This window comes from Diceros bicornis, chromosome 7 (assembly GCF_020826845.1).
Source record: "Diceros bicornis minor isolate mBicDic1 chromosome 7, mDicBic1.mat.cur, whole genome shotgun sequence".
NCBI classification, from domain to species: domain Eukaryota; kingdom Metazoa; phylum Chordata; class Mammalia; order Perissodactyla; family Rhinocerotidae; genus Diceros; species Diceros bicornis.
The window spans coordinates 24,083,657-24,104,501 of NC_080746.1; the positions used below are offsets into that span (position 1 = coordinate 24,083,657).

Consider the following 20,845-nt stretch of genomic DNA (forward strand, 5'->3'; position numbering starts at 1 on the left):
AGCCAGGAATATCCTTAAATTCTATTTGTCCCTCTGCCCACTCCCCACTTCAGTCTCCATTTCAAAGAATCCATGCCCAACACCTTCCCTTCAGTCCTCTGGATCCCCGGGGTCACTTTGGGTCCCATCTCATCCTGTCTCATCAATATTCATTTATACAATAATTCATCTGACTATTGCTTACTGCTTCTTCAAGAATCAACTCAAGTATCCACTCATCAAGTAGCCCTCCTTGACTCCTCCCCACCCAAAGGCATTTGGTGCCCTCCTCTATGCCCTGATTATATCTATACATTCATAGCACTTATCCCATTGTATTATAATATTCCTGCTTGTTTATCTTCTTCCCAGTAGACTGGTGAGCTCTTCAAAGGCAAAAATTGTGTCTGATTTATTTCTGCATCCTCAGTACCAAACAAGGACTTGGTATTTAATAGGTACACTATAGATAGCTATTGATGGATTAACAAACGATATATGTTGGTTAAATCATTCTATGAATGAACAAATATTGAGGTCAGATTGAATTAACTTCCTGTTATTTGAATTGCCTGAAGAACTTGGGTAACATATAATTTTGCAATCACTAGGTTCCTTTGGAACAAGATAACCATATAGTTCTCTATTCATTTATTCAGCAACTACTTATTGAGTGCCAACTATATTCCAGGCACTCTTCTAAGTGTCCTAAGAACCATATTCCAGACACTTCTATACAGCAGTGTACAAAAGAGACAAAAGGCTCTTTTTTTATAAAGCTCAAATTCTAATAAATCATACAAGAAGTAAAAAATATAATGCATCAGATGATGATAAGAGGATGATTTAGAGAATTTTTGTTAATTTGAAAAAGTCTTTTTAAAATATCTGAAAAAGCTAAAACAATTAAAAGCTTTTTATTTCCTAAAGATAGAAATTACTAGCAAGTACTTTATCCCAATGAGAATCACTAAATTTCCCCCAAACGCATCCTAGGTAGTAGAGCTCCCTGCAGCTACATGTACATTTGAGTTCTAGTTCAAAAACTCCTCACTGAACCAAACAATCAAATAAGAAAAAGGGAGTAAATTCAGTTCTAGTTGAGATTAAGAGAAGATAAAGAGAGGAATTTCCTGTCTCAGCAATTGCATTAAGTGACAATTACTCAATTCACTAAACTTAAACACTACGAGAACTATTTTAACTGTGTGTCTTGAAGGCATGAGCAAGGCAGACAGACACCAAAGGAAACACCCAGCAGAGGAATGCCCATAGGAATGACCTGCCCAATACTGTGAGTCTAACTCTGGGAGACTCTCCAGGACTTTGTAAAAACAACGAATTGAGGCAAAACAACAAGTGTAGCCTCTGATGATTGGTGAAAGGGTTCCTCAAAGATCCAGGGGCCACTTGCACCAAAATCACCAGGGAATATTGTTAAAATGCACCAACATAAGGGGTAAGGGGGGTAGTTAAAACGCAAATTCTTGGCCCCTTTTCAGATCTACTGAACCAGAATCTCTGAAGATGAAGCTCAGTAATCTACATTGTTAGGAAGCATTCCAGATGATTCTTAGGCACACTAAAGGCTGAGAATCACTGATCTAATGACTATTTATTTTAGAACACATAATTCAGAATTGTTAAACAGTATTTCTCATATTATGAACTAGTTACAAAGTTACCTACTTGGTTAATAGAGTTAATTTATTAAGAAATAGATTTTTTTAATGATCAAAAAAGATGGATGGACAAAAAACTGCTGAGTCAGTTTACCTACTTGCTGAAACATTTTACCTAAAATGATGTTTGCTGTTTCCTATAACAGTTTTGAAGAATACATCCCTACCCGAGATCAGGTAATAAAGAAGAGGAAAAACAGCTGGGTGATGAAGTTTCCAGGGTACCCTATCTCTACTTGAACCGGTAAAAAACAAATCTGCAGTATTCATTTTCATATACACTCATATGTATAAATATGGAGAGGTAGAGATGAACAACCCACAAAACCAATTACTCACCAAAGGTATACATTAACCTATACAAAAGATAACCTATACGAAAGTTTGATAGGTTAGAAATGATAGATGGATTGACAGTTAAGATAGTCAGAAATGTCTAATACTTATACTTACACATTCCTTTTCAAACAGAGAGAAACGTGTACTCAGGTGTAGGAACATGAATTTGCATGCCCTGAGAGAGCCTTCTGTGCTCAGTGATGAATAATTATTAAGCTGGTCTAAGAGTGACTAATAGCAAGCCTTTGGGTGTGATTCAGACTTGGTGCCAAGTCTGGTCTTACACACTTAGAAGTTTGCCTAAGCACGTATCCTAAACCTTCTCAAGGTTCACTGCCCTTGTCTGCAATATAGGGGTAATAATAGCACCTTTCTCAGAGAGTTGTTATAAGGATTAAATGAGAAAATATATGAAAAAATGCTTAACACCAGCACATACTAGACACTTGTTAGCTGTCAATATTAGCTATTAGAACTTTCTGAGCAGACTGGTAGGCAGTTGGGGAAGTACATGGATGACCAAGAAAGAGATGTGATATAAGTGGTTGTGAATGCAATTGCACTATAACCTCAACTTACTTTGTAGTGTGTTACTCTCATGATAAAAATAAATTCCTTCCCATGTGAAAGACAATGTACCTTCCCTGTATCTCTTTGCTGAAGCATTCTAAATTTCTTATACTTACAATATGGTACTTATTAAAAATTCAAGTTTGAGAAATACATACTGAAAGTCCCTACAATGCAAGTAAGCCAAAAAGCACATAAAATGTGAGTCGTGCTGAAACAGCCAAATAGAAAATCAGCTGCTTAGCATACGTGCAAAAAGACCACAGAACACATACTTAATGATAAATTATATACTTTAAGTTCAGTGACACCCCTTTGGAGATTTCTTTCTGAACCTTTCAAATGAAGTTTTATATGTTTACATCTTAACCATAATGGAACCCTGGGAAGTTAACTTCCAATTATTTTTAAAAAGACCTCCATCCCAACTTTACCGCGTCGCCCATAGGAGTTTCCCATGTTGTATGCTGTTCCATCTGGGTCATAATGAGGATGTGCAGTTGCTCCATTCACAGCAATAAATTTGCTCCAGTCTACCTGCAAATTTAAGACCAGCAGAGACTTTTAAATGTTACATGGGCAGAACTCCTGGGTATAGACAGTGAGGATGTTATCAAATATTTTTTAAATAAGATATGAAAACTACAGTCTAAGCCCTGAAATCTCACCTCTGAGAAATCAAAATTATTTTTCCTACTAAAGAAATAGAAACTAAGACCAAAAAAAAAACAAACTAAAAACAAACAAAAACCCTGCCACTACCACCAAAAAATGGATAATGATTATCCAGTAAAGGATTTTTTTCCCCCAAGATCATAGGAAAGTTCAAAAGAATAAGAATTAAAATTGTGGTCCAAAATTTTATTTTATTTTTAATTAATATGTTAAGTGAAGGCAATATCGGTCTGGACAATCTCTGGTTCAAATCTACCTGTAACTAGGAAGAACATGAACCGGCCAAGGTAAATCTGTATTATTCTATTTCTCCTTTACCCTAGCCTTCAGATGTTAGGACCAAGGAAGAAGAAGTCTACAATTATCTTTAAGGAAAACCAACCCCACAGGCCATTCTAATCAGGACAGAGAGTGCACAAGGACCTGAAACAGCGGGTGACTTTGTTTTTGTTTGGTTAAGGCTCCAATTTCTTCTTCAGATATCTACTACTCTAAAAAGTATTTTGAGGGGCTGGCCTGGTGGTGTAGTGGTTAAGTTCACATGTTCCGCTTCGGCGACCCAGGGCTCTCCGGTTAGGATCCTGGGTGCAGACCTAATCACCACTCATCAAGCCATGCTGAGGCGGCATCCCACATAGAAGAACTAGAAGGACCTACAACGAGGATATACAACTATGTACTGGGGCTTTGGGGAGAAAGAAAGAAAAAAAAAAGAGGAAGATTGGCAACAGATGTTAGCTCTGGGACAAGGTTCCTCAAAAAAAAAAAAGTATGTCGAATGGAAAGAAATTTTAGGTCAAAATTTTTAACCTAAATTTTACCTTTTCTGTTTTTTCCAAGGTTTCAGTGTCCACTTTATTCATAAAGTTGGTCTCAGTACTAAGGTAGTAATCACCCTTGTACCGCACATAGTTGACATTGGTGTTGTCAGTTATTGCTGAAACCAAACCCCAGAGTTATTAAAACACCACAGCTTACTAAAGTAGGCCCTAAGCACACAATTAGAGGGAGAAAGCAGTTTAAACATCCTCTCACACCAAAACAAAAAAAATCTATTTCAAGATTTATCTTTATATAGATTGTCATATATCATAATAATTTAAGTAATCATCACTATAACCTGCAAATTCTGAGCACATTAAAGGCTTCTTACCAGTCTGTTCAAACTTTGACATAAAACGTTCAAAAATACTCTTGCATGGATCGGGGAGAGCCAGTGTGCCAAATTCTGAGACCACAATTCGATCATTAACACTGTTGGCCTTATATGTATCACTCTGTAGAAACTTGCTCCTATATGTTACTGTGCCCTTCTCCATCCTGAACTGGTGAAGCAAAGCCATTCCATCAAACCAGTGATTGTACCTTCAAATAGGAGCAAAAATAGAAAAACAAATATTAATAAGAAAAACATGGGGTCAAAATGAGAGATTTCAAATATAGAGATAAGGAAATGGCACGGGTTCCCAGTACAACCTGATTAGTCAGAGAACTTGAAATTAAGGGATAATAGCTTTTGAGGACATCCTGAAGTACAACAGGAAAGAGCAACTTACATTCTCCTGACCCTTACCCCCTGTCAAAAAGCTCATACTTCAGAGGGCTAAAGAAGAAAACTAAGCTAGTGCCTCCTAAGATAATTCTGATCTTTACCCTGTAGTCAAGAGAATAGCACAAGAGGATATGGAATTCTTGACATTTCTCAAATGCAAATGGGTTCCTAAGCTTTTAGAAATAGTTATCTTTTATATCATGTATGTATTACATGTTCAATTTACTTTAAAATTTTTCAAATTCATCAAAATTATGCTAAAGTAAACAAATAAGATGACAGTCTTTACTGGATAATCATTTTTGTCCATGTGATTACACTAGAAATGACTATTTAAATGACAGAACATGGAAAAACTGTAAGGAAAAGTTTGTGGCTTAACTTTTAAAAGGGTTTAAAGTCATATAGTCTTTTCTTTCATATGCTTGACAGATTGAATCCTTAATGTCTTCAGCATAAATAAGCAAGGCTAACATCATTGTCTTAAAAGCCAATGGTCCTGAAAGCAGGGGTTCAAAGAGAAATTTGTACACCCATTTTTATAGCAGTATTATTTACAATAACCAAAATGTGGAAGCAACCCAAGTATCCATCAACCGATGAATGGATAAACAAAATGTTTACATATAATGAAGTATTATTCAACCTTAAAAAGGAAGCATCTGTCACATGCTACAACACGGATGAAACTTCAGGACATTATGCTAAATGAAATAAGCCAATCACAAGACAAATACTGTATGATAACACTTACATGAGGTATCTAAAGTAGTCAAATTCATAAAAACAGAAAGTAGAATGGTGGTTACCAGGACTGGAGGGAAGGGGAAACGGGAAGCTCTTTTTTAACGGGTATAGACTTTCAGTTTTGCAAGATGAAAAAATTTTGAAGATCTGTTTCACAACAATATAAATAAACTTAAACACTAACCGGTATGCTTAAAAATAGTTAAGATGGTAAATTTTGTTATGTGTTTTTCACTACAATTAAAAAGAAAATGCAGGAAATAAGAAAGTAAAAAAAAGAAAAGAAAAAAGGCCCTCTTTACCCAGTGATTTGAGATGTCACCTTCATCATAAACTAAAGTTACATAAGTTCTTGGGTCTATTCCTGGGCTTTCTATTCTATATGACTTGTCTATTTGCCTATTCATGCACCGATATCACAATGTTTTAATTATGGAGGTTTCATAGTATATTTTAATGTCTAGTAGGGTTAGTCCTGTCACTGAAATTTTTCTTTTTTAGTGTTTTCTTGACTATTATTGCATATTTATTTTTCCATATGACCTTTAGTATCGATTTGTCTAACTTCCTTAAAAAACTTGTTGGAGGGGCCCACCCCGTGGCTTAGCAGTTAAGTGTATGCACTCTGCTACTGGTGTCCCCGGTTCAGATCCTGGGCGCGCACTGACACACTGCTTGTCTGGCCATGCTGAGGCGTCCCACATACAGAAACTAGAAGGATGTGCAACTATGACATACAACTATCTACTGGGGCTTTGGGGAGCAAAAGGGAAAAAAAGGAGGAGGATTGGCCATAGATGTTAGCTCAGGGCCAGTCTTCCTCAGCAAAAAGAGGAAGATTGGCATGGCTGTTAGCTCAGGGCTGATCTTCCTCACAAAAAAAAAAAAAGAAGAACTTGGAATTTTTAAGATTGTATTAAATTTAAAAATTAATTTAGGGAAAACTGACGTCTTTATGTTGTTGAATCATCCTATTCAAGAACAGAGGATGTCTTTCCATTTATTTAATTGTGTCTTTCAGGAGTGTTTTAAAGTTTGCACATTTCTTGTTAAGTTTATTTCTAAGTATTTAATCTTCTTTGCTGCCATTGTAAATGAGGTTTTCCACCATTATGTTCTCTGATTACTGTTTGTGTATATGAAGGCTATTGATTTCAGCATATTAATTTTACATTCTGTTACCTTACCTTTTATTGTTTGAGTTAGTTTTGTCATTGATTCTCGATGGTTTTCCAGGTTTACTATATCATCTACAAAAAGAGACAGTTTTCCTTCACTAATCCTTATGCCTCTAATCAATTTCTTTAGTCTCATTGTATTGGTTACAACTGGTTTGAATAGTAGTAGAGACAGTGGTCATCCCTTCCTTGCTCCTGCCTTAGAAAAAATACTTGTAGTGTTTCCCGATTTAGTATTACTGGCTTTAGGACAAAGATTAGGGTATATTAATGTCTATATATGTATATATACACACATGTATATATGCGTGTGTATGTATAACCATGTTAAGAACATATCCATCAAGTCCTACTTCTTGAGCACTTTTATGAGAAATGGATGTTGAATTTTGACAAAAGTTTTATCAGCATTTATGGAGATAATTATATTATTATTTTTCCTGAGATCTATTAATATGGTTATGATACCAATGGATTTCCAAATAATGAACCTACCTTGTACTCTTGGAATTAATCCTAACTGATCACAGTAAATTATATTTTTAATGTACTGTTGGATTGTTTGTTAATAAAATATTTATTAATACTGTATTAGTATTATAGATTTTGTGCTTTTTCATGGATATTCCTATATAATATGAATAAATAATAGTTTTCATTTTTGTACCATCTTTATCATGTGTGGATATCAATATTATACTTGCCTCATAAAAAGAAGTGAGAAGTTTCCTTTCATTTTCAATTCTCTGAAATAATCTATCAGATATCTGAAAATTTGGTAGAATTTCCCTGTGAAATAATCTGAGCCTGGTGCTTTTTTGAGAAGTAGTTCCTTAATAAGTTTCTCTTCTTCCTCTACAGAAATTAGTCTGTTTAAACTTTCTATCAACTTTGGCAATCTGTATTTCCTCAAGAAATCACCTATTTCATCGAGGTTTTCAAATATATTTGCATAGAGGCCTGCAAAGTCTCTTGTAATTTATTACCTATTTCAATGGTTTCTTTTCCATTATCATTTCTGATTCTGTACATTTGTGCTTTCTCCCTTTTTCTTCCTGATCATGTTAGCTAGTGGTTTCTGTATTTTGGTAATTTTTTTCAAAAAACATTAAAAACAAAAACGTTTCAATAATTATTGCTATTCCGGTCTAAATCCCTCTGAAACTACAATACACAGAATGAAACACAATACTCTAGGTGTAAAACCAGACATTCAGCTTCCACATTTAAGATATTTCATATGCTTTTATTTCCTTCTTATTTTTCTTTGTTACCACCTCATATTGTTGACTCACACTGACCTCTCAACCAAAACCCCTATGTAATTTTTACCGCATTCAGAGATGTTAAACCACATCTCTTTCATCCTGTGCATGTAAAATTTGTTTTCTTCGCCCATATTTACCTTTAATAATTTACAACTTGTTAGATTCCATCTCACACGATTCTTCTAGACCATGTCATTCTGTGCATTCATTAAATCAAATCAACCAACATTTCTTGAGTTCCTACTATCTGCCAGGCACTGTGCCAAAACCAGTGCTTACAGGCACATAAATAACTATGCCACAAAGTGATTACTACAACAATGGAGAAGTGTTAAACAATGCTATCTATGCACAGCAAGAGCAACAGGATGGAAGAAATGTGGGGATCAGGGAAGGGTCAAGAGGAGAGGAGACATTTGGCTGATTCTTAAGGATATTTGCCAGTTGGAGAAAAGAGGGGCACCCTAGGCAAGGGTGATAAAAGAGGAAGGGTTGTGAAGGCACATATCTTGGGGGAATACCCAGTTAACAAGTTAGTGTGTGGGCAGAGCCGTCAGTGGCAGGCAATGAAGACAGAAAAATAGGTCAGTACAAGACCTATCAGCCCTTAGACTTAAGGCTTAAGGATCTTCAACAGGAAAGCATGGAGTTTTGAAACAGGAGAGTGAAACTGTGAGACCTGCATCTTAGAAAGGTCACTCTGGACACAGGGTAGAATATGAAATAGAAAGAGAAGCATCCAGACTTGGAGAAACCAATGAGGAGACCAAGCAATGAGAGAAGATAAGTGCATAAACTGAAGCAGTATAGTGAGAAAAGGACAAATTCCAGAAAACGTCAAAGGTGACTGATAGGTTGTAGGCAGTGACAAAAAGAGAGGGTCCAAAAAGTCATACCCGAATGGTTGCTGATGCTTTAACTGAGATGGAGAATACGTGAAGAGCAAGGATTAGGGAAAAGCAAATAGTTCAGTTTTGAACAAGAGTCTGAGCTATTTGTAAACATCAGGGTAAAGATGTGCCACAGCCAGCTGGCAAAACACAGGTCTAGAGCACAAGAGATGGGGGTGGGGTGGGAGATACATGTTTGAGAGTATCTATGTGCAACAGGAATAGCCATAGGTGCAAATGAGATAATAACTACCTTCTACTGAGCATTTCCTACATGCCAGGTACTGTGCAAGCACTTTACCACATCTTTCCCTACATATAAATATACTTTTTCCCCCTCACATTGATCCTGTGAGGAACTATTATTCCCATATTTCAGATGTGGGAACCAAGGTTCAGAACAACAACATGCCCAGGGTCACAGGGCTGGTAAGCGGCAGAACAAGGATGTGAACTTATTGCTGACTCTAAATCCTGGGCTTACACCATCCCAAAAAGTAAGGTGAACTATAAGAAGTTATCCGGCAGGAAAGGGAGGGGGAAGAGAGGGTGCTGAAGGGAAAGGAGAGAATGAAAATGTACTGGGTGCCAATTCTTGTCAGCCATTGAATGAGGTACTTTATATATATTGTTTCCTTTAATCCTCATACCCAATCTTTAAAATCAATATTATTAGCCCCATTTTCCATTTGGGAATACTTGCTCAAGATCTTGGCACTAATAAGTGGTGAAAATAGGATTTGAACCCACTCCATCTTACTCCAAAGAATATATTATTTCCACTATACCAAAGAAAGCGCACAATGTGAGAAAAGAAAGGAATACTCTGGGCAGAGGCTGGGATATATCAAAGGGACAAGTAAAGTGAGATGAGCAACAAAAAATTATTTTAGAACATTTAGAAAATTATTTAGAACACACAATCAGAGGGATAGAAGAAGAATCAGGAGAAAGTGTTATGTGGGAATTCAGGAATGGGAGAACTTTAGGACGGGTGATCAATAAGGTCAAATGCTGTAGAAAAGTCAGGCTGAGGACTGGAAAGTCCATTTCACTTAATAGTTAACAGGCTTTGGGGACCTTTTTGAGAACTGATACTGTAGAGTGGTGGGGTTAAAAGGCAGTGAATTGAGACCTCAGGAGGGAGGAAAACAGAAGTAGTGAGGGGAGGAGAAGAGTATTAGCTGTAGAAGAATACAGAATAGGGAATGAGGGTTTTTTAGAATGAGAAAACATTTGTAGGCTGATCTGAGGGGTTAGTGGAGGGGAAATTGGTACAACAGGAGTGGTGTGAATGATGCAGCAAGATTTCAGAGGAGGGGAAGAGGGCTACTTCCTCCTCTGGTCATGAGGAGGCAAGAATAGGCACCTATGTGGGGAAATTTGGAGGTGGGGAAGAGGAAAGTTGAAGGAGTTCAAATCTAATTGCCCCTCTATTCATTATGAAGTAGGCCAGTTTATCTGTTGAGAGTGAAAGGGACAGGGAGAATGAGGAGGCTTCAGCAAAGGGACCCTGTGGGGAGCTGGAAAGAATAAGGACTGCTCAAGATTTCCTGGCAGCACCAAGGCCTCAGCTAGAGCTGAAAATAATCATTTTGAAATTGAATCAATCAGCAAAGTTATGTGACTTCCTCTAGAAGTGCTCAGCAGGCCTGAGCCATGAGTGGAGGAAACCAGGAATGGGCTAATCTAGGACTGGAAATGGTCAGAGGAAAGGCAGTGATCACCAGGGCTGAGGAAGTGAGGATGGTGGTGAGAGTGTATCTGAAGTGACTGATCATGGAATCCATACCAGGGAGAAGAAATTAAAGAAGAGCTGATAAACTGAGAGGAGAGAGAAGATTAAGGAGAGGAGAACTTGATGCGATTGAAAATAAGTTTAGTGGGAATGGAAGAGTGTGAAAACTGGGGTTTTGAGCACAAAGCAGAGTTTCAGAGTTCAAGATTTCAGAGATAGGGCAATTCTGTAGAATAAGTTCCAGGATGTGGCTTCAGTATGTGGTCTTGAAGTGGCACAGAGGGGGCAATCATTGCAGTGGGGACTGTCAAGGAACCGGGAGACTAGACCATCTTCATCATGGATCTTGATGTCATTCCAGGAGAGTGGTAGAAATTAAAATGCTAAGGATATTTACTATTCTGCCCAGATTCATGTAAGTTTAAAAACTGATAAGCATGCCTTCAATGAAATCATTGATAAAAAATTTTAATTGAAGAAAGGCCTTTATCATGTCACTACTATGTCTATGTGTTGACAGAGACCTATTAAGTGGCATCGAACAAAGAGGTCAGAGATTTACAACTGAGTGGGACTATTCTTATCCATGGGTTAAGGGTTACACTGGCTTAAGTCCCCACCCGTCCCTTTAAGTCTAATCTGGGGATCCAACCACTAAACTAAGTCTCAGTTTGTCTCTTCTTTGACCCAAAAATATCTATACTTCGCACCAAGGGGCAAACAAGACCCTGTTCTTGCTGTAAATGCCTACTGCTGGCTCTGAAAAAACTGATCTGAAGGACAAAGTAGACATTTATGAGGACCAGCCTCACCACCCACTTCCCCGACAAAGATACTGATTTTAAAAGAGGCCTGTAGTGCAAGCCTAGGCCCTGATTAGCTTTGCTGCTTGGTTTAAAATTTACTAGAGCCAGTTCTGTAGCAGATGAAATACCATATGCTTTTTCCAAGAGGCCGTTACTCTCTGGGGGTTGAACTAGTAGTTTTACTGGTCTCTTCCTCCTCCTCCTTCTTTTTGCCTCATAATCTTTTTTCAAATTATAACTTGTATGAAATACAGGTATGTAAAATAGGGAAAAGCAGAGATTCTCTGGTAGGGCCAGGGTGGGGATCCACAGGCCAGCTCACTCACACTCTTTTTCTCTACCTCCAAACCACCTCCCCAACCCCCACCCCAGGCATCTAAAGTAACTTTTAAGGGCTTCTTGAAGCAGCTGGGGATGGAAGGAACCACTGCATTTTATTTCCTTTCAGCACTATCATTTTATAAGTCTACTATTCAGTGAAGACAAGATGCAATAGGTTCAGCAAATTAAAATATCTGGAATATTAAGAAATATATCTTGAACATGTCCACAATTCTTGATCTGTTTCCAATTTCAGCTAGGAAAAGCACAGTAGGACCATGATCAGATTGCCACCAGGCCCATGGGAATGGTGTAGCTAACAGAAAGTAGAATGGATGGTTGCCAAGGACTTAGGGAAAGGGAGATGAGGGAGTTACTATTTAATGGGTACAGAGTTTCAGTTTTGCAAGATGAAAAATGGATGGATGGTGGTGATAGCACGTCAATATGAATGTACTTAATGTTACTGAGCTGTACACTTAAAAATAGTTAAGATGGTAAATTTTATGTTAGGTGTATTTTACCACAATTTTTTTTAAAAGGCAATGGTTCCTGGAATATCATCCAACCATTAAAAATAATGGTCACTCAGATTGCATAACAACATGAATCAAAAGGCTTTTGACAGTGTAAGTTTTTTTAAAACTAGGGCAAAAAAATTCAGTTAAGATCCAAAATACATAAAGAACTCATACAACTCAATAGCAAAAAAACAAACAATCCAATTAAAAATGGACAGAAGATCTGGGGCTGGCCCCATGGTGTACTGGTTAAGTTTGGCGCGTTCCAGTTTGGCAGTCCGGGTTCGCAGGTTCAGATCCCAGGCACGGATCTACCATTCATCAGCCACACTGTGGCAGCGACCCACATATAAAGTAGAGGAAGATTGGCACAGGTGTTAGCTCAGGGATAATCTTCCTCAAGCAAAAAACCAAGGAAGATTGGCAACAGATATTAGGGCTAATCTTCCTCAGCAAAAAAAAAAAGAAAGAAAATGGACAGAAGATCTGAATAGACCTTTTCCCAAAGTAGACATACAGATGGGCAAAAGGTACATGAAAATATGCTCAACATCACTAATCATCAGGGAAATGCAAATCAAAACTACAATGAGCTATCACCTCACACCTGTTAGAATGGCTATTATCAAAAAGACAAGAAATAACAAGTGTTGGCAAGGTTGTGGAGAAAAGGGCACCCTTGTGCATTGTTGGTGGGAATGTAAATAGATGTAGCTACTATGGAAAACAGCATGGAGGTTCCTCAAAAAATTAGAAATAGAACTACCATATGATCTAGCAATTCCACTTCTAGGTATTTATCTGAAGAAAACAAAAACACTAACTCAAAAAGATATATGCACACCCCCCCGTTCATGGCAGCATTATTTACAATAGCCAAAATATGGAAACAACCTAAGTGTCCATCAACAGATGAATAGATAAGGAAAATGTGGTATATATATATAATGGAATACTATTAAGCCATAAAAAAGAAGGCAATCTTGCCATTTATGACAACATGGATGGATCTTGAGGGCATTATGCTAAATGAAATAAGTCAGATAAAGACAAATACTGTATGATCTCACTTACATGTGGAATCTAAAAAAAAAAAAAAAAAAACAAGCTCATAGATACAGAGAACAGATTGGTGGCTGCCAAGAAGTGGGGGTTGGGGGGTGGAGGGTGGTGAAATGGGTGAAGGGGGTCAAAAGACACAAACTTCCAGTTATAAAATAAATAAGTCATGGGGTTACATGTACAGTATGGTGACTATAGTAAATAATACTGTATGGCATATTTGAAAGTTTCTAAGAGAGTAATCTTAAAAGTCCTCATCACAAGAAAAAAATTTTTTTTGTATAGTGATGAACGTTAACTAGACTTATTCTGGTGATCATTTTTCAACATATACAAATATGAACTATTACGTTATCCACCTGAAACTAATATTATATGTCAATTATACCTCAATTAAAAAGATTCTACATATGATTATAATTATTTAAAACAAATCTATAGAAATGGGGGGAAGACTAGCAGGAAATACACCAAAGTGCTAAGAGAGGATGTGGTACACACTTTTTCTCCCCTCTCTTCTATATTTCAAAAAGCTTTACACAGGTAAAAATTTTATAATGAAAAAAAAGCTTCTAGGGGGTCGGCCCAGTGGCACAAGCGGTTAAGTGTGCGTGCTCCGCTGCGGCGGCCCGGGGTTCACCGGTTTGGATCCCGGGAGCGCACTGATGCACCGCTTGTCGAGCCATGCTGTGGTGGCGTCCCATATAAAGTGGAGGAAGATGGGCATGGATGTCAGCCCAGGGCCAGTTTTCCTCAGCAAAAAAGAGGATTGGCAGATGTTATCTCAGGGCCGCTCTTCCTCACACACAAAAAAAAACTTCTAATACTTAAAAATGTTTAAAGCAAAGCAGATTCCTTCCTGACCATAGGGTTTCTTCACATGACTTCATGTCCCTAGTAGACAGACAGAGAAATGATACACTAAAGAGTTACTGGTGTTTTTCAGGAACAAACTCACAGATACAAAGAAAAAACTGATGGTTGCCAGAGGGGAAGAGGATGAGGGGATGGGCAAAATAGGTGAAGGGAATTAAGTACAAACTTCCAGTCATAAAATAAATGTCACAGGATGTAACATATAGCATAAGGAATATAGTCAATAATACTGTAAATAACTTTGTATGGTGTCAGATGATAACTAGACATATCCTGGTGATCATTTCATAATGTATAAAAATATCGAATCACTATGTTGTATATCTAAAACTAGTATAATATTGTATATCAATTATACTTCAATAAAAATAAATAATGATAAAGCATTGCTGTTAGGATTTATTCCAAAAAGAAAGTTGTAATATGAGACATGACACTGTGATCATAAGAAAAAAATTAACAAAAGAAATGAACAGAAAGAATAAAATATATTTAGGAATATCTAATTCCTAGGTGGAAATTAATTTATTAATTTCAGCCAATACTGGGTATCAAAAATTTTCATTGACTAGAAAAGGCCGAGTTCTCTTTAAACAGTCAGTAGTATGTTATTTTTCCTCAATTTTAGAATAACTGTGGAAATTCTCTAAAATTTTCCATGGCATTTAGTTTTAATAAATTTTTTTAAAAAGAGTCATTTTTTTTCATTGGTTTACATATATTTATTGAATGCTATATAAGTGCAGGGCACTGTCCTAGAAATTGGGGATACAGGGTGAACATGAAAAAGCCCCTGAACTCCCGGAACTTACATTCTGGTGGGCGAACACAGCTGGGAAATAAAAACAAAAAAATACTAGACACTGATAGTGCTGTGCAGAGAATTAAAATAGGTAATATAATAAATAATAGCATTTTTAGATTGAGAGATCAGGGAAGGCTCAAAGGACATGAGATCTGAATTGACACCTGAATGACAAGAATTAGATTTGGGAAGATAGACGAAAGAGACAACGTCAAGACTCAGAAAAATAAACGTGCCCAATTTGAGGAACTGAAAGAGCCACTGTATCTGCAGAGTACTCGGTAAGGGAGTGGTATGAGGTGAAGACATTGCCCCTTCCTTCAGGAACTTGTGGTGAAATAGAGCTCGGTAGTCATACAGACAGTTCCTGACTCTTCTCTTTTGGCATAAACCTTCTGAGGACTTCAAATTCATAATATTCTACAGAGCAGAAAATCAGGACTTTTAAAAAAGAATTGTCTCCATTTTTTTTCTATAGATTACAGCTTCTTCATCTGTAATCAAAGGGACTGCATGGCAATGTTAGCCTCAGAGAGGAAGCAGATACCAATGCATATTGCATAGAACCAGCCCATACTAAGAAATCCAAATTGCTCTCCAAAATCAAGGCTTACTTATCCTTCCCAAACTCAAATTTCCCAGGTCCAATTCGAAGTAGATAGCCATTGAGCCACTTAGGAAAATGTCCTCGAACTTGAGCAGAGATGATCTGTGGAGTCTCCTCCACCGTGGTTAGTAGTGGTGCAATACATGGAAGACCTTCCCGTTTACTGAAGATCGCTTTTTTCTTATAAGTATTTTCCATGTACTTCTTCAAAACTGTGAAGAGGAAATCAAAAGCACAAAAAACTTTACCAGTCTTCTATAAACATGCCTGTTTCTCCATAGACAATAATCTTATCTACTGGTAAGGGAAATGGAATCCTAACCCAAATACAGTCTCCAAATTCTTCTCTCTCCTTCTTCATTCTCAGACCACCAACTCTTTAGTTCTCCATTTTTGAACCACAACAATCCTTTTTGTATTCTTGCAATACAAATCTGCCTAAGAGTTAACTCAGGACTTTAATTACTACTATTATCATTTCTCATGGTTGAACAATGCTCGTCTTTTCACAAGACTGAATCTACATGCTGACTCCCGATGTGCTAACAGTAAAACTCATTTGTTATAATAAAAAATGACCACCATTCAATATTACCATAATTACATTGACCTCAGTACTTCAGAATGTGATCCCAAAGATACCGCAATTTATGAGAATTTAGTAGTAATAATTTTTTCTATTTTAATGGCATACATATGAGTGTACATGGAATTTTCTAGGAGAAGGGTGTCATAAATTAAATTATGCAGTGATTCATGGTCTGAAATTACCTGAACTTCAAAAGTCACAAGAAAAAAAATCATATAAAATAAGGAGCTAAAAATTGTCCCTATTATTTCATATTTATTTAGTGTTCACAGGCAGTATTGCCTAACATAGAGGGGTTGTCAAATATACAATTAATTAAGTACTATAAAATACACTCCTTTATTTTATTTTATAAAACTTGACAGCAATATAGAAGTCTAAACTAGAAAAACAAATTAACACAGAGGAACACTATTCCTCTGAAGAAGTGAGATCTGCTTTCTTTTAGCAAAATATTTTACAATATTTTATCTATTATCCCATTCCTTTCAAATTTTTTCAAAAATTCAGTTTAGAGTACATGAGACCTTCTACTTTCCCACATGTAAGGTAGGGGCAGAAAAAATTTCCCTTCTTCCCTTCTAGATTCTTTGGCTGGTCTAATAACTAAATAGATATAAGACAAATTAACAGGAGAAAAACAAATTTAATTATGTACATACAGGAGCCCCATAAAGATATAAAGACTCAAAGGGCAGCTAGGTTGAGGCTTACATAACATCTTGAGCTAAAAAAGGGGTAGGGGTCTGGGGATACAAAGAGAAGAAAGGCCATTCGCAGGAAGGAGAGAGGAGATATTTGGAAAACAAAGGAGATGTTTGGAAACAAAAAACATTGTAGATAAAGTTTCTTAGGTAAAAAGGTATCTCTGGTAATTGCTCTCTTCCTGGTACAGGCCCCCTTTCCAATGTAAATTTAGGCAGTTGAGGGGGACGTAAAAGACCTTTCCCGAATCTGATGGGTTTTGATTGCCTTTAGTTCAAAATAATCCTTATGCTAAAGAGATATTTTGGGGTGGCAAAACCTGCTCCCCTTCAGTGCCGCCTTTGAAACTCAAGTAAGAAATTTCACAATCCAGAAGCTAAGTTGATATGTTGCTCCATATCTCACTGAACCAGTCTCAGTCTTGAGAATAGGTCACTTCAGTTAAAACAGTTGTGTCTCATTTCAGGAGGTGGATAACGCAGATGGGCTCCCAAAGCTAGGCCTATACTGCATAAGCAAGCAATCAGGTATTTAGTAAGAGGCATTTCTATGGAAACAAAATAAAAATATGGTTAATGATTGGACCAGACTATAAACCTAATCTGAGTCCAGAGGGCAACCAGTTGAGAGAAGAGAAGATTTCTAGATGTAAGGGTTGAAGCATCTTTTGCAGTTTGAATATCTCTGATGATGCCATCAGGTGTTCAGGTAAACTTTCTGAGTGGCCCACACAGCAACAGGCTCAAGGGTCATCCATACATGAGCTGTTGCAGCAATTTCTCTGAAATTTATATCAAAGTTGTTCAGCTTCACTTTGCAGGGAGCCAGGGAAAGAGTTCTCAATGATTCCAAGTCAAAAAAAGTGGGAGAAAATTGGAAATGTTAGTTTGGATATTTCTAGCCAAATGTTTGAAGCAACTAGAAGAATTCAGGATCCAGTCCAGTTTACAGGTAAATAACAAAACCTCAAATACAATTAACAGAACTAGAATCTGATATCCACAAGAGTGTATTATAGTTTCTACTGAAACATAATTTTTCTTTCTGTGATCACTCCCATTTCTCCCAAAGATAATTACAGTAAAACTAATTTTGTTTGCAAAATAAGTCTAGTCTTATTAAATTTGGCCTGGTTATTTACATAAGTGCAACAAGAATAGTGACTAATTATATAGACTCTCTTAAATCTGCTTTGCTGAAACTTTTCTTAAGAAATCTTAGATTAGATTTTTAAAAGCCTCTCAAGGCTAGGACGCCAAGCCAAAGACTTGCTGTCTGCCTGCAATACCTTTAGCTTTGGGTAAATTGCTCTCTTCTTGAGGTCCCCCAAAATATCCTGAGGTTCCTGCACCTGCCAGGAAGTGACCTTCCTTACTCACCTGGTTAGGCTGTGCAGGAACCTTGTAAGCAAGGTACCAGGCTGCTTTTTCCAAGAGGCGTTGTTGGCTCATTACTTCCTTAAAGCTGTCTGGTCATACCTGGTACTATGCACATCTCTCTTGAACATGATATTCCGGTCAAAGCCTTGGTAATAGAACCAATGTTTCCAATTCTTTTGAACTTATGCAAATAAATATATTGTCATAAAGAATGTTCATTAAGTTTCCAAATTCTAGAGGGATCAGGTAGGGAGAAAAAGTAATTGTTTCATCTTTGATTACAAAGGTATAACTTTACCAAATTGCTGTAAGTCATAGCTAGCTTAAGAGAAAAGAGAAAAAAGTTTCCTTAAATCTAGAAAAACAAAACATTAAAGAATGAGCAATGTTTCAAACAAAAAGTCCTCATCAGTTTATTCAGTCCTATGTTATTAATTCTTGTTCTGCTTGAACCCAGTTTTTCCAATAGTTCTGGAAATTCTTAGCCAGTTCAGTTTTATGATCTTAAAGTTGTCAGAAACCTGTGCTTGCCAGAGTCCTTTCCATGAATCTCCTTGGAAATGAAGCACTTTCACAGGAACACTTTTGCAAAAGCATCAGAGCAAAACAATAACTATAAATGACAAAAGTCTTTAAAATGGTCATGTTTAAAGATCTGATGAGAGTTTATTATAATGCATGTGACAAGGAAATTTGCTTATTTCTGTGACACACACCATTTCAAGAGAATAACCAGAATTGTGACTAATAACATTATACCAAGACATATCAGATTTCTAGGAATTTCATATAATTTCTAGAACACTTATATTAATAACATATTAATCCACACAAATAGGATCTAAAAGTTTAGCATTACTTCTTAATTGACAGTGCTTCCCACATAATTTAAAATATCAAATAAGCCTAATTAGTTTAACATCTCCCTCTCTCCCTTTTTTTTTATAAGGAGAGAGAACAAATCTTTTGAGGTGTTCCAGGGGCCCTCTGGAAAATCCCAAAGTTGGTTCCAGATCAAAGAGACTTTATTTAGAATTTGATTTGGGGAAGTTTGTCAAAATATCAAAAGGTTTGGACATTTGACTAAATAAGATCACAAATCATTATGAAATAATACTTAATTATCTATTTGACCAAAGTGACAATAAAAGCTTTCAAAGGCAAGTACAGAAGGTTATATAGTTGTGAGAAAAACTTAGTTCTTTTAATATTAAGAAGACTCAGTTTTCTTAAGTAATCAAGGACCTAATGATAAAGGTAACATGAAGTACAGGAAATTATTTTGATAAAACACAGAATTTTTGCTTTCTAGGCAGATTACTTAAAAGGTAAAGAAAAGCCTTTCACAATATCTTACCAGGAGCAGACCAATAGTCTAAGAAAACTTTGTCTTTTTAACAGATGTTAGAAAAATCAAGTTTTAGTTTTATATAAGGACACTACTGATTTTAAAGCTTAATTTTACAATCCTTATAATAAATTCATTGAATTTTAGCCAACTTGACCACACAAGGTAAGATTCTCTCTCTCTCTTTCTCTATTCCCAACTTTCTATTTAATTTGTCCTTTATTCCCTCCTTTCTCATTTTGAAATAACCAGTTTTACTTTGGGACAAATGTACTATCTTTTCCCTTAACAAAAATGCATCTTCATATTTCATACCTTTTCTTACCCCAAAACACATCCTACTTTCTTTGCATACAGAGTTGTTTCCCTTATTATTTCTAGTAGTTTTAATTACATATATCAATTCTTAGAATTACAGGGTTAGAATTCTTAACCCATAGAAAGTTTAATTTCTACTGAAATCTAAGAAGTAAGCAATTGTGAACTGTCTGTTACACCAGTATTCTTTAGATTGGCATGTTTATGAATACATTCAATAACTTCTAAAAACATATACCCTTTTTTAAATAGTACAGTCTTTCAATGTGGCACAAGACATATTTGCTAACAGACCCAAATTTATCTTTAATTTTTCTGCAACAGGAAGCCAAAAGTAGATAAATCTATGTTCTGTAATTAATGTTTCATTATTTTCTCTTATTTGGAAATGATCTAGATAGTCAATGAACTTCCATCACTTAACTTAGTAAAACTCTAAGGTTTTTAGTTACAAAAAAGATTTGGAGGGGCCGGCCCGGTGGCACAAGCGGTTAAGTGTGCGCACTCCACTGCGGTGGCCCGGGGTTCGCCGCCGGTTTGGATCCTGGGCATGCACCAACGCACCACTTGGAAAGCCATGCTGTGGCAGTGTCCCATATAAAGTGGAGGAAGAAGGGCATGGATGTTAGCCCAGGGCCAGTCTTCCTCAGCAAAAAAAAAAATAGGAGGATTGGCAGATGTTAGCACAGGGCTGATCTTCTCCACACACACACAAAAAAAAAGATTTGGAGAAACTATTTAAGTAGACATACCATAAAATATAATTATTGTTGAAAAGCTCACCTAAAAATTCTTATCTCATTTACATCAATCTAATTCACCTGGTGCTAACAATTATGTTTAGGCTACCCACAAAAACTTCATGAGAAATTAGACAAAGTCAGCAATCA

The 20,845-nt window shown here is 36.6% G+C and overlaps 1 protein-coding gene across 4 annotated transcripts in view; it reads right to left on the reverse strand.

Annotated features, from left to right (window-relative positions):
* The window catches only part of BCO2 (beta-carotene oxygenase 2), a 52,456-nt gene that overhangs the window by 15,876 nt on the left and 15,735 nt on the right, over window positions 1-20,845 (reverse strand). For 2 of the 4 annotated variants that reach the window (XM_058545217.1, XM_058545216.1), the window contains 4 exons: window positions 15,624-15,828; window positions 4,399-4,610; window positions 4,067-4,182; window positions 3,005-3,107 (listed from right to left, as the gene is read on the reverse strand). In XM_058545217.1, the coding sequence (XP_058401200.1) occupies window positions 3,005-3,107; window positions 4,067-4,182; window positions 4,399-4,610; window positions 15,624-15,814 (622 nt within the window). In that variant the 5' untranslated portion in view covers window positions 15,815-15,828. Of the gene's footprint in view, window positions 1-3,004; window positions 3,108-4,066; window positions 4,183-4,398; window positions 4,611-6,731; window positions 6,795-15,623; window positions 18,872-20,845 lie in introns of those variants that run through there. The other 2 variants (XM_058545220.1, XM_058545218.1) reach the window with 2 other exon arrangements.